This window comes from Nerophis ophidion, linkage group LG28 (assembly GCF_033978795.1).
Source record: "Nerophis ophidion isolate RoL-2023_Sa linkage group LG28, RoL_Noph_v1.0, whole genome shotgun sequence".
NCBI classification, from domain to species: Eukaryota; Metazoa; Chordata; class Actinopteri; order Syngnathiformes; family Syngnathidae; genus Nerophis; species Nerophis ophidion.
In genome coordinates, this window is record NC_084638.1 from 24,656,475 (window position 1) to 24,668,974 (window position 12,500).

Consider the following 12,500-nt stretch of genomic DNA (forward strand, 5'->3'; position numbering starts at 1 on the left):
TAAATAATAAAATGCTTCCAGAAGATGTTTCAGATGTGAACCAGTAAATATGATCTAAGAGGAATTGATGTGTACTCAAAAGCAAAAGTATGAACAAATGTAAAACAAATATGTATATCTTATAAAGCAGGGGTGTCAAACTCAAATAAAGAGTGGGCCTGAATTTAAAACTGAACAAAGCCGCGGGCCAAGTTTGAACAAATGAACCTTTTAATAGGGACCCAAACAAGTTTTGCATTGAATATTAAACAAGCAAGGCTTATATAACTTTATAGTCACATACAAAATCGAGTTTCAAATTATTCTAATGAGGAAAAAATATCAATGGCATATTAAATAAAATGTAAATAAAAATTGGAGGAGCGGGGTTTGGTGGTAGCGGGAGTGTGTATATATATAGCGTCCCGGAAGAGTTAGTGCTGCAAGGGGTTCTGGGTATTTCTTTTGAGTTTATGTTGTGCTACGGTGCGGATGTTCTCCTGAAATGTGTTTGTCATTCTTGTTTGGTGTGTCCTCACAGTGTGGCGCGTATTTGTAAAAGTGTTAAAGTTGTTTATACGGCCACCCTCAGTGTGACCCTTATGGCTGTTGATCAAGTATGCGTTGCATTCACTTGTGTGTGTTTAAAGCAGCGTATATTATGTGACTGTACCGGCACGTTGTTTGTATGGCGGAAAAGCGGACGTGACGACATGCTGTAGAGGACGCAAAGGGTGGAAATCGGGAGAAATTCGGAAGAATGGTTGCCCAGGGAGAGGCACTGAACTTTGGGAGTCTCCCGGGAAAATCGTGAGGGTTGGCAAGTATGAGTATCAGCGGTGTTACAGAGGCATCGCCGCTGTATAATACCGGCGGGCCAGCTCCATTCTTAACTTGATATTACCTCAAGGGCCAAATGAAGTTACACGGAGGGCCAGATTTGGCTTGCGGGCCAGAGTTTGACACCCATGTTATAAAGGATCTATAGATTCATTTACAATTAGAAATGAAAATATGTTAGACTACATTGTTTCTTAAACCAATTTGAATGACGTCACGTCCGGCTCACGTTTCGGAATAAAATATGCGTGGTGGTCAAGCCAGCGCCAGTTCTCAATGGGTACTTTCTTGAAAGAAAAAACAAAAAGCCCTATGTTTGTGTACTTTTCGGCCGTACAAGCCCTTCAAATTACAAAAAGGATAAAAAATTCATCAGAGTTCCTCGAGAGGCAATCAAGAAAGACGACAAAATAGCACGCACGCCACTTCCAGGAAGCAGACTTAAAGGGAAACTTTATCACAATTTCAAATGGGTTAAAAACAATAATCAGTTCCCAGCGGCTTGTTTTATTTTTCCAATTTTTTTTTCAAAATTTTACACCTCCTGGAATATCCCTAATGACACTATCTTCGAAACCACTATCCATTTCCCTGTGACGTCATACAGTGCTGCCAATACAAACAACATGGCGGTTACCACAGCAAGATATAGCGACATTAGCTCGGATTCAGACTCGGATTTCAGCGGCTTAAGCGATTCAACTGATTACGCATGTATTGAAACAGATGGTGGGAGTATGGAGGCAGATAGCGAAAACCAAATTGAAGCTATTGACGCTATTCGGCCATAGCGTGGGTGTACCTAATGAAGTGGCCCATAGCATGGCTGCCTTATTAGCATCGCCGGTAAAATGTGCGGCCCAAACGATCAGGACGTTCGCATCTTGTGACACTGGAGCAACTTAAATCCGTCGAATGGTAAGTGTTTGTTTCGCATTAAATGTGGGTGACTAGTTTCAAATGTACATACAGCTAGCGTAAATAGCATGTTAGCATTGATTAGCGTAGCATGTTGGCATTGATTATCTGGCAGTCATGCCGTGACCAAATATGTCTGATTAGCACATAAGTCATCAACAAAACTCACCTTTGTGATTTGGTTGACTTAATGGTTGCAAATGCATCTGCAGGTTATCCATACATCTCTGTGCCATGTCTGTCTTAGCATCGCCGGTCAAATGTGAAGACACTTTGGTACATTCAATGGAGGTCTGGCGGCAGATTTCTTGCCAGTGGTGCAACTTGAATCCCTCCCTGTTAGTGTTGTTACACCCTCCGACAACACACCCACGAGGCATGATGTCTCCAAGGTTCCAAAAAATAGTCAAAAAAACGGAAAATAACAGAGCTGAGAAAATTAAAATGGCGGCTGTGTTACCTCGGCGACGTCACGTTCTGACGTCATCGCTAAAAGGCCGATAAAAATAAAGGCATTTAATTTGCCGAAATTCACTCATTTAGAGTTCGGAAATCGGTTAAAAAAATACATGGTCTTTTTTCTGCAACATCAAGGTATATATTGACGCTTGCATAGGTCTGCTGATAATGTTCCCCTTTAAAGAATCCCCGAGTGACCACTTCGTAAAAGGTTTGACATCTCTTTAATGTTTATTACTTCCCATTTAACTATTATCTTGATATTGTATGTATTTAGAAAAAAAACGCAAGTCGGGGTCAATGATAGTGTCAGGAAAGGTAATTCTCTGTCTCCTCTCTTTTTTTATTGTGTACACAATTGTGTCAAAGTACATATGACAGCAGGAAAAAAATTAAATATGGTTATAATTCAGTAATTGTTCGTTTAATTGATAAGAAGTCCCAGGTGCTAGAAGTCTCTGTTTACATGGACGCCGTCCTCACAACACGCAAATTTAAATCATGAAATGCAACCTCGCCCGAGCAAAACCGATGCATAATTATCCGGGAGAGTCTTGGTACCAATGTCCTTGACCAAAGGACACAAAGAAGTCGCAGACCTCCATGCTTTTACAAGTTTCCATCTCATTTGTCGTGTAGAATGATGTCTGGAGCACAATAGTCCCGTATGTCTGAGAACAGCACCGACGTATAATCCTTGATATCACTCAAAAAATCTTTTTTTGATCAAGTAATCTATTTCATTGCATAGTTGGATTTTTTTTTTTGCTCGTATCTGCTTTTTGCAGGAATATCTAAACCCTTTGCATACTCAGTTTTCAAACTGAAATCTTGGCTTGTTTTTCACTTCTGGGAAGAAGTCACATAACGGAAAATAAGCAGTATAAAAACCCTACAAAGAATAAAAGTATAAAAGTTAATTAGGTATATATATATATATATACACACATACATACGTTTTTTATTTTATGTAACATATTTTGAACTGTTTACTCTCACCTTTTCAGCCAAATTATGTTCATTTTAGTACACAATGTTGCGTATTAAAGGCCTACTGAAAGCCACTACTAGCCACCACACAGTCTGATAGTTTATATATCAATGATGAAATATTAACATTGCAACACATGCCAATACGGCCTTTTTAGTTTACTAAATTGCAATTTTAAATTTCCCGGGAGTTTCTTCTTGAACACGTCGCGTAATGATGACGTGTACGCTTGACGTCACAGACTGTTAGGAAATATGAGCGCTGCACACACACACAGCTAAAAGTCGTCTGCTTTAACGGCATAATTACACAGTATTTTGGACGTCTGTGTTGCTGAATCTTTTGCAATTTGTTCAATTAATATTGGAGAAGTCACAGTAGAAAGATGGAGTTGGGAAGCTTTAGCCTTTAGCCACACAAACACACGGTGATTCCGTGTTTAAAATTCCAGGAGGTGAAAATTTACTATGGATCACAGCGGACATGGATCCCGACCAAATGTCAACCAGCAGGTTTTGGTGAAAAAATTGATGTAAAAAGTCGCTTCTTACCGGAGATCAGCTGAGCTTATGCCGCCCATAAAGCTGCCGTCGACTTCCCTGAGACACTGGCGTCAAGACACCTGTGGACACACCCCTCCGACTATCAGGTACTGTTAAACTCACTAAAACACTAGCAACACAATAGAAAGATAAGGGATTTCCCAGAATTATCCTAGTAAATGTGTCTGAAAACATCTGAATCCGTCCCAATGCAGTCTCGTTTTTTTTTTTCTAGTCTGTCGCTATCAATATCCTAAAACACAAATCTTTCATCGTTTTCTCGTTCCGAATAGCTGTTTTTGTTGGAGGCTCCCATTAAAAACTATGCGAATATGTGAGGAGCCATCAACATGTGACGTCATCGTCTGCGACTTCCGGTAGAGGCAAGGCTTTTCTGTTAGCAACCAAAAGTTGCGAACTTTATCGTGGATGTTCTCTATTAAATCCTTTCAGCAAAAATATGGCAATATTGCGAAATGATCAAGTATGACACATAAAATGGACCTGCTATCCCCGTTTAAATAAGAAAATCTAATTTCAGTGGGCCTTTAATGCATGTACCTAACAGAAGAAAGTACAAATCTAAAAATATCTAATCTATAAACATTAACAAGATTGTGTTACACACACAACAATGTCATCACGTGTAAAATTGTTGATGTTTTTAGGAAGACAGAGTTTATTTCAAACCCTTATTGCTGCTGTTCTCACCAGCACACTTGTGTTTCTTACACTGGTACTTAGAAGACAATCTTTCACCACACACACTGCAACTCAACACTTTCTCTCCTGTGTGTGTTCTCATGTGTCTTCCAAGTGATGAACGGCCACAAAAGGTTTTGTTGCAGATCGAACAGGAATAAGGTTTTTCACCGCTGTGCGCTCTCATGTGTACCACAAATGCTGATCGGTCAGAAAATCGTCTGCTGCAGAGTGAACAGGAATATGGCTTTTCACCGGTGTGTGTTCTCATGTGGACTGTCAAATTTTGATTTTGCACAAATCCTTTACCACAGACTGAACAGGTAAAAGTTTTCTCTCCGGAATGTAATTTCATGTGTATTTTCAAATACCCGCGTCGCGCAAAACTTTTTCCGCAGATTAAGCAAGAAATCTGTTTTTCACCAGTGTGTGTTCTCATGTGTACTTTTACATACTGTCGTTGTACAAAATCTTTACCGCAAATTGAACAGGAAAAAGGTTTTTTCCCACTGTGTATTGTCATGTGTTCTTTCAAACACTGATTTTGTCTATAACCTTTACCACAGATTGAACAGGAAAACGGTTTTTCTCCAGTGTGTGTTCGCATGTGGTCTTTCAACGTATCTTTTCGTGCAAAATCTCTACCGCAGTCCGAGCAGGAAAAAGGTTTTTCTCCAGTGTGTATTCTCATGTGTCTTTTCAGATAAGAACGGTGATTAAAAGTTTTGTCACAGTGAGAACATGTGAAGTGAGTGTTGTCAGTGTGACATGTTTTATCATCTTTAGAGTCTTCATCATCAGTGTCAGGAGAGTGTGAGGTTGTGTCCTCACTATCTGATAGTGGAGCTAAGAGCTTGTCTGCTTGTGATCCTCCACAGTGGTCTCCATCAGCTTCTGTTGTCATGTGTTGTGTTGAGCTGCTGCTTGGAGGCACCCCCCCTCCCCTCTCCTCACTTTCACCTTTCACCTCATCTTCACTCTTCACAGGGACACCAGTCACTGGCATCTTGGTGACATCAACCTCCTCCGGTCCTTCAAGATGCTCTCCCACCTGACTGATGCTGTGTTCCTCCTCTTCCTCTTTAACGTGAGGGGATTGTGGTGCTTCCTCTTCCTTTTTGACTTGGAGGGTAAGTTGGTCCTTTTCTTCTTTAATGTGCAAGGTATCTGGCACCTCCTTTTCCTCTTTAAAGTGAGGGATCAGTGGGTCCCCCTCCACCTTTCTATTGTGGGGGGTCTGGTCTTTATTTTTAATGTGGGAGGGACGTGGCTCCTCTTGGTCCATTGTGAAGCTGCACTTCTGTTGCTCAAGGACAAGTTGTTTTTCACAGACGTCTGAAGGACACAAGTAGGAAAACACAAGCTTTAAAAGGGAACATTATCACAATTTCAAAAGGGTTAAAAACAATAAAAATCAGTTCCCAGTGGCTTGTTGTATTTTTTTGAAGTTTTTTTCATAATGTTACCGGTCCCGGAATATCCACAAATAAAGCTTTAAAGTGCCTTATTTTCGCTATCTTCGAAACCACTATCCATTTCCCTGTGACGTCATACAGTGCTGCCAATACAAACAACATGGCGGTTACCACAGCAAAATATAGCGACATTAGCTCGGATTCAGACTCGGATTTCAGCGGCTTAAGCGATTCAACAGATTACGCATATATTGAAACAGATGGTCGGAGTATGGAGGCAGAAAACGAAATTGAATAAGGAATTGAAGCTATTGAGCGAATAGCTATTGACGCTATTCGGCCATAGCGTGGGTGTACCTAATGAAGTGGCCCATAGCATGGCTGCCTTATTAGCATCGCCGGTAAAATGTGCGGACCAAACGATCAGGACTTTCTCTTCTTGTGACACTGGAGCAACTTAAATCCGTCGATTGGTAAGTGTTTGTTTCGCATTAAATGTGGGTATCTAGTTTCAAATGTACATACAGCTATCGATTAGCATAGCTCGTTAGCTTCGATTAGCTGGCAGTCATGCCGTGACCAAATATGTCTGATTAGCACATAAGTCAACAACATCAACAAAACTCACCTTTGTGATTTGGTTGACTTAATGGTTGCAAATGCATCTGCAGGTTATCCATACATCTCTGTGCCATGTCTGTCTTAGCATCGCCAGTCAAATGTGAAGACACTTTGGTACATTCAATGGAGGTCTGGCGGCAGATTTCTTGCCAGTGGTGCAACTTGAATCCCTCCCTGTTAGTGTTGTTACACCCTCCGACAACACACTGACGAGGCATGATGTCTCCAAGGTTCCAAAAAATAGTCAAAAAAACGGAAAATAACAGAGCTGAGACCCGGTGTTTGTAATGTTTTGAAAATGAAAATGGCGGCTGTGTTACCTCGGCGACGTCACGTTCTGACGTCATCGCTAAAAGACCGATAAACAGAAAGGCATTTAATTTGCCAAAACTCACCCATTTAGAGTTCGGAAATCGGTTAAAAAAAATATATGGTCTTTTTTTCTGCACCATCAAGGTATATATTGACGCTTGCATAGGTCTGGTGGTAATGTTCCCCTTTAAAAACACAGAGCTTTACTCAGTCACATGATGCATTTACTGCATTAACATGTTACATTTACATAATTTGGTGTCTCTTGTTTACGTGTTGGCGTTTGAGCCAGCTAACAGACTCCATGGTTTTGTCACAGTGTGGTTGTCGGTCGCAGTTTTTGGCCGTTTTGATTTTGATCTGCTGTTGCGATTTGGCAGCCATTGTCTTTGTTGCGTTTTGTTTCTGGCGCGGGCGCCCATGGCTGAAATAAGCAGGGGCGTCCATGACAACGATGCAGGGGGTGGCCCCTATTGTTGTTGTCAGGGCTGGCTTGGTTTCCGTTTTTTCCTCTTAATAGTTGGTTTTTCGGGTGTCAGCCCAGGCCTACCCTAGTACTCTGCCACAGCGTCATTCATGCACAATGTCATGCTGTTGCCTAGAAGTGGGCTTGTTGGAGGTTGTATATATATATATATATATATATATATATATATATATATATATATATATATATATATATATTAGGGGTGTAATGGTACACGAAAATTTCGTTTCGGTACGTACCTCAGTTTAGAGGTCACAGTTCAATTCATTTTCGGTACAGTAAGAAAACAACAAAATATACATTTTGATGTTTTAGTTATTTATTTACCAAATTTGTAAACAATGGCTTTATCCTTTTAACATTGGGAACACTATAATAATTCTGCCCACGTTAATCCACATTAAACTGCCTCAAGTTGTTGCTTTGATTAAATAAAATGACACACCTTTCTTCTACATATAAAAAGTGCAACATTAAACAGTTTCAAGTCAACTCATCATGCTTAATTTATTACAGCATTTGGGAAGTCTGTGGTTGACTTTTATTATGTAAATGTTATATTTTTGTCAACATGTGATAGCAGGGACCCTGCCATTCAAAACTAGGCTGCTACATTACTAATGATTCATGTAACTATAGCTGAAAAAATAGTAATATAGCAACACAATGGAGTTCAATGAAATAACACAGGGCTTTGCTGCCCCTCACACACACACACACACACACACCGCAAAATGAGTTAACGTTACACTAAAAGCTAATTAGCCTTCCTCTCAAGCCAGAACTGCGAGCGAGCTGAGCTGCAGTTTAAGTTTCTTGAAGGTCAACGGGACCATAGTGATGCTAGTAGTAGTTGTGACTGGGAAGTGTTTTTTATGATTTGGGAAGAGTCTGCTGTCCGCTGCTCCCCTGCTAAACGGATATCTGCTTGATGCTGAAGCATTGACTACATCGCTCTGAATACGCCCTGCTGATTGGCTGTTACGTTGCTCTGAATACGCACTGCTGATTGGCTTTGTATGTAACCAATCAGATGGTAGTGTGGGCAGGACAATGCTTGCTGCTCAGACAGAGGCAGAAACCAGAGCAGCTTGTGAAGACTTATTCTTACAAACTCGTTCGATATGCCCGCGTGCCGAACCGAAACCCCCGTAACGAAATGGTTCAATACAAGTACCGTTACACCCCTACTACTCTAACGCAGAGACAAAAACCAGCCTGGCGGCGCCATAATCTGTGGAATTCCGCGGAAAATTCCCATCCCTGTATATACTGTACATATGTGTGTGTGTGTGTGTATGTATATATATATATATATATATATATATGTATATATATATATATATATATATATACACATGCATATATGTAAATATACATATGTATATATATACACACACATATATACATACATATATTCATATACATATATTTGTGTGTATATATATATATATACACATATCCACACATGTGTAGATATATATTATATACACACATACAAACATATATATATATATATATATATATAATATATATATATACACACACATATGGATATACTGTACATATATATTAGGGGTGTAACTGTTGGTGTATTCGTATTGAACCGGTTCGGTTCGGAGGGGTACCGAACGAGTTTCCACACGGACATTTTAAGTTGCGTCCGCACGTTGTGTAAAAGATGCACACCGAGGCACAACACAAGGCATGATAGCAGCGACAGGGCTACGATAGACTGACCATACCTTCTCTTTTCACCGGATATGTCCTCTTTTGCGGGGCTGTCCGGGTGGAGTTTCTTAAATGCCTCAAATGACCGGCATTTTAAGTTAGGGTTGCGTGTATTTTCAATGTACGTTCGGGGTTAAGAAAGGGTTAAAAACAAAACAATTTGTGCATGCAGCAGCATTCGTGAGAGAAGGGCAGAGACAGAGAGCGCGAGAGTTATGATAAACGCGCATGCGTCGCAAAGCTCTTCTTTTTATCCATGGATTTATCACATTTTATTTTTTATCATCTATAGCAGGGGTGTCAAAAGTGTGCCGCGGAGGTCATTTGCGGCCCACAGCTAATGTTTTAAAGGCCCACGGCACATTCTAAAAATACTATTAAAATAAACAAAAACATAACTAAAGTGAAATAAAAAAGCTTAAAAGTTAAATGTAATTTAGAAAAAGTTGCAATGTTAACTAATAGGCCGTAAGGTGAACTTGTTTTTCGTTTCATCTCGTTCCGCTGTCTGGGCACTAAATAATTTTTGGTTCTTAAAAAAGACATTTTGGTTTTCAATGAGAAAAAAAGTTCTCCTTTCGACATGCAGGCAAAATTTTTTAATTAGTGTTTAAAGTCGGTACTATTTCTTGCTCGGCGTAACAATATTTTCGTCTCAAGAGGTGGCGTTTTTTTCAAGTGCTTCACATTCGACCGATTGGGTAGCCGCGTAGATTCAAGATGGCGATGTCAACAACGTCTGGCGGTGAAGAGGAAAATACTCTAAAACAGCTGAAACACCTTAAAAAAGTTTGAAAAAAGAACAACAAAGTATGCTACATTCATGTTACTATCAGAAGGTGGGGTACTTGTAGGAATTGTTTAAAGGGGAACATTATCAGCAGACCTATGTAGGCGTCAATATATACCTTGATGTTGCAGAAAAAAGACCATATTTTTTTTTAACCGATTTCCGCTCTAAATGGGTGAATTTTGGCGAATTAAACGCCTTTCTGTTTATCACTCTTTTTGCGATGACGTCAGAGCGTGATAAAGCCATTTTCATTTTCAACACATTACAAACACCGGGTCTCAGCCGTTTTTTTGACCATTTTTTTGGAACTTTGGGGACATCATGCCTCGTCGGTGTGATGTCGGAGGGTGTAACAACACTAACAGGGAGGGATTCAAGTTGCACCACTGGGCCGAAGATGCGAAAGTGTCTGCCACCAGACCCCCATTGAATGTGCCAAAGGGTCTCCACATTTTACCGGCGATGACAGACATGGCACAGAGATGTATGGATAACCTGCAGATGCATTTGCAACGATAAATTCAACAAAATCACAAAGGTGAGTTTTGTTGATGTTGACTTGTGTGCTAATCAGACATATTTGGTTGCGGCGTGACTGCCAGCTAATCGATGCTAACATGCTACGCTAATCGACGCTAACATGCTATTTACCGGCGGTGCTAAAGCAGACATGGCACAGATGTATGGATAACCTGCAGATGCATTTGCAACTATATCACGTTTACTTCCACCCACATTTAATGCGAAAAAAACACAAAAGGATTTAAATTGCTCAAGTGCCACGAGATGCGAAAGTCCTGATCGTTTGGTCCGCACATTTTACCGGTGATGCTAACGCAGCTATTCGGCCATGCTATGGCTATGAATAGCGTCAATAGCTATTCGCTCAATAGCTTCAGTTTCTTCTTCAATACTTTCAAACTCCAACCATCTGTTTCAATACATGCGTAATCTGTTAAATCGCTTAAGTCGCTGAAATCCGAGTCTGAATCCGAGCTAATGTCGCTATATCTTGCTGTGGTATTCCCATTGTTTGTTTACATTGGCAGCCCTGTATGACGTCACAGGGAAATGGATAGTGGCATCGCAAATAGCGAAAATCAAGCACTTTAAAGCTTTTTTGGGGGATATTCAGGGAACGGTAAAATTTTGAAAAAAAATTCAAAAAATACAACGAGCCACTGGGAACTGATTTTTATTGTTTTTAACCCTTTTGAAATCGTGATAATGTTCCCCTTTATAACGGTGGCTTTGTTGTGATGGCGAGTCTCACAAAGCAACCGAAACATTCAAATCCTGTATCGATTTAAAGATATTCCTGATGACGCCGGGCTTCACCAGACTTGTTACCGACGGTTCATTGATAAGAAGCTTTTGGATTGGATGTGGGTCAAAGATGAGTTTGTGGCTTCAGACAACGCTTCGGACTCGACAAGTGGCACATTTCAAAGAAAAAACTAAGATGGAAGACGGGCCTGCCTATTGCTTCTGCTGGCACTGTGCTCCCTGCCTTCTGTATCATTTGCAAGAAGACGGACGAGAGAATTACCGTGGGAGGCAACCGGAAGAAGGACCATCTTTCACGGGCAGAATTGATTCTCTTTTCTTTTTTTTTTTTTAATATATATATATTTTTTTATCAATCAATGAGATAGGCACCAGCGCCCCCCCCCCCCCCCCCCCCCCCCCCCGCAACCCCAGAGGGAATAAGTGGTAGAAATGGATGGATGGATACATACATACACACAAATATGTATGTATGTATGTGTGTATGTATATATTAGGGGTGTGGGGAAAAAAATCGATTCGAATACGAATCGTAATTCTCAAGTTGTGCGATTCAGAATCCATCAGGGCTGGGCGATATTGCCTTTTTTTAATATCGCGATATACAATATATATTACGATATTTTGCCTTGGCCTTGAATGAACACTTGATGCATATAATCACAGGCAGTATGATGATTCTATGTGTCTACATTAAAATATTCTTCATACTGTATTAATATTTGCTACTTTTCAACTTTCATGCAGAGAGGGAAATCACAACTAAATTGACCAAAAGTGTATTTATTAAAGTTATTAAGCAATGGCACAAACATTCAAGTCATTTCCAAAACATAAATCGCAAGATTGTCAGTTAAATTTTAAGTGTCAAATAAAAATTAGCTGCATAATAGTATTCATCTTTCACTATGTGGTATGTTACCAAGGTTATGAAATTCTCTTCATTCTCTAGCGAGTGACTTTTCAAATGATGCTACATATTAGCAGTAATGCTACTTTTTATAGCAACGCTTTCCCCCCCCCACACTTGACAAATTACGGCTGTCTGTTCGACATATTCCCACTTGAAGCTGAACCACCGCCAGATGGAAACCCTGCTGTTTTTATTGGGAATTAATTCTTCCTTCATTTGTTACCAGATCCGCAGCATATTTCTCTCATACGGCTACGTTAGCAGCTAACGTTAGCCACGCCGCTACGTCTCTGCTCTGCGAGGGCGTGTATGTGACGTATGACGTGACAGTTTGTGACGAATTTAAGAATGTGAGCCTGCTTGTCTGTGAGGAGACACTGGAAAGAGCGAGGAGAGCCTGAAGTGTACGCCCACAGCTAAAAGTCCTGCGTAAGAACGTATACTCGAATATTACGACATAGTCATTTTTTTATATCACACAGAGACAAACCCACGATGTATCGTATATAT

General features: G+C 40.3%; 2 protein-coding genes across 5 annotated transcripts in view; one reads left to right on the plus strand and one right to left on the minus strand.

Moving 5' to 3' along the window:
* Positions 1 to 12,500, plus strand: part of LOC133544984 (gastrula zinc finger protein XlCGF57.1-like) — a 202,805-nt gene that overhangs the window by 25,095 nt on the left and 165,210 nt on the right. The gene's annotated exons all lie outside the window — the stretch shown is intronic.
* The window catches only part of LOC133545000 (zinc finger protein OZF-like), a 16,438-nt gene that overhangs the window by 301 nt on the left and 3,637 nt on the right, over positions 1 to 12,500 (minus strand). The window contains exon 2 of the mRNA XM_061890276.1: positions 1 to 5,766. This exon is cut by the window's left edge and continues 301 nt beyond it. Within this exon, the coding sequence (XP_061746260.1) occupies positions 4,409 to 5,716 (1,308 nt within the window). The 5' untranslated portion in view covers positions 5,717 to 5,766 and the 3' untranslated portion in view covers positions 1 to 4,408. The remainder of the gene's footprint in view (positions 5,767 to 12,500) is intronic.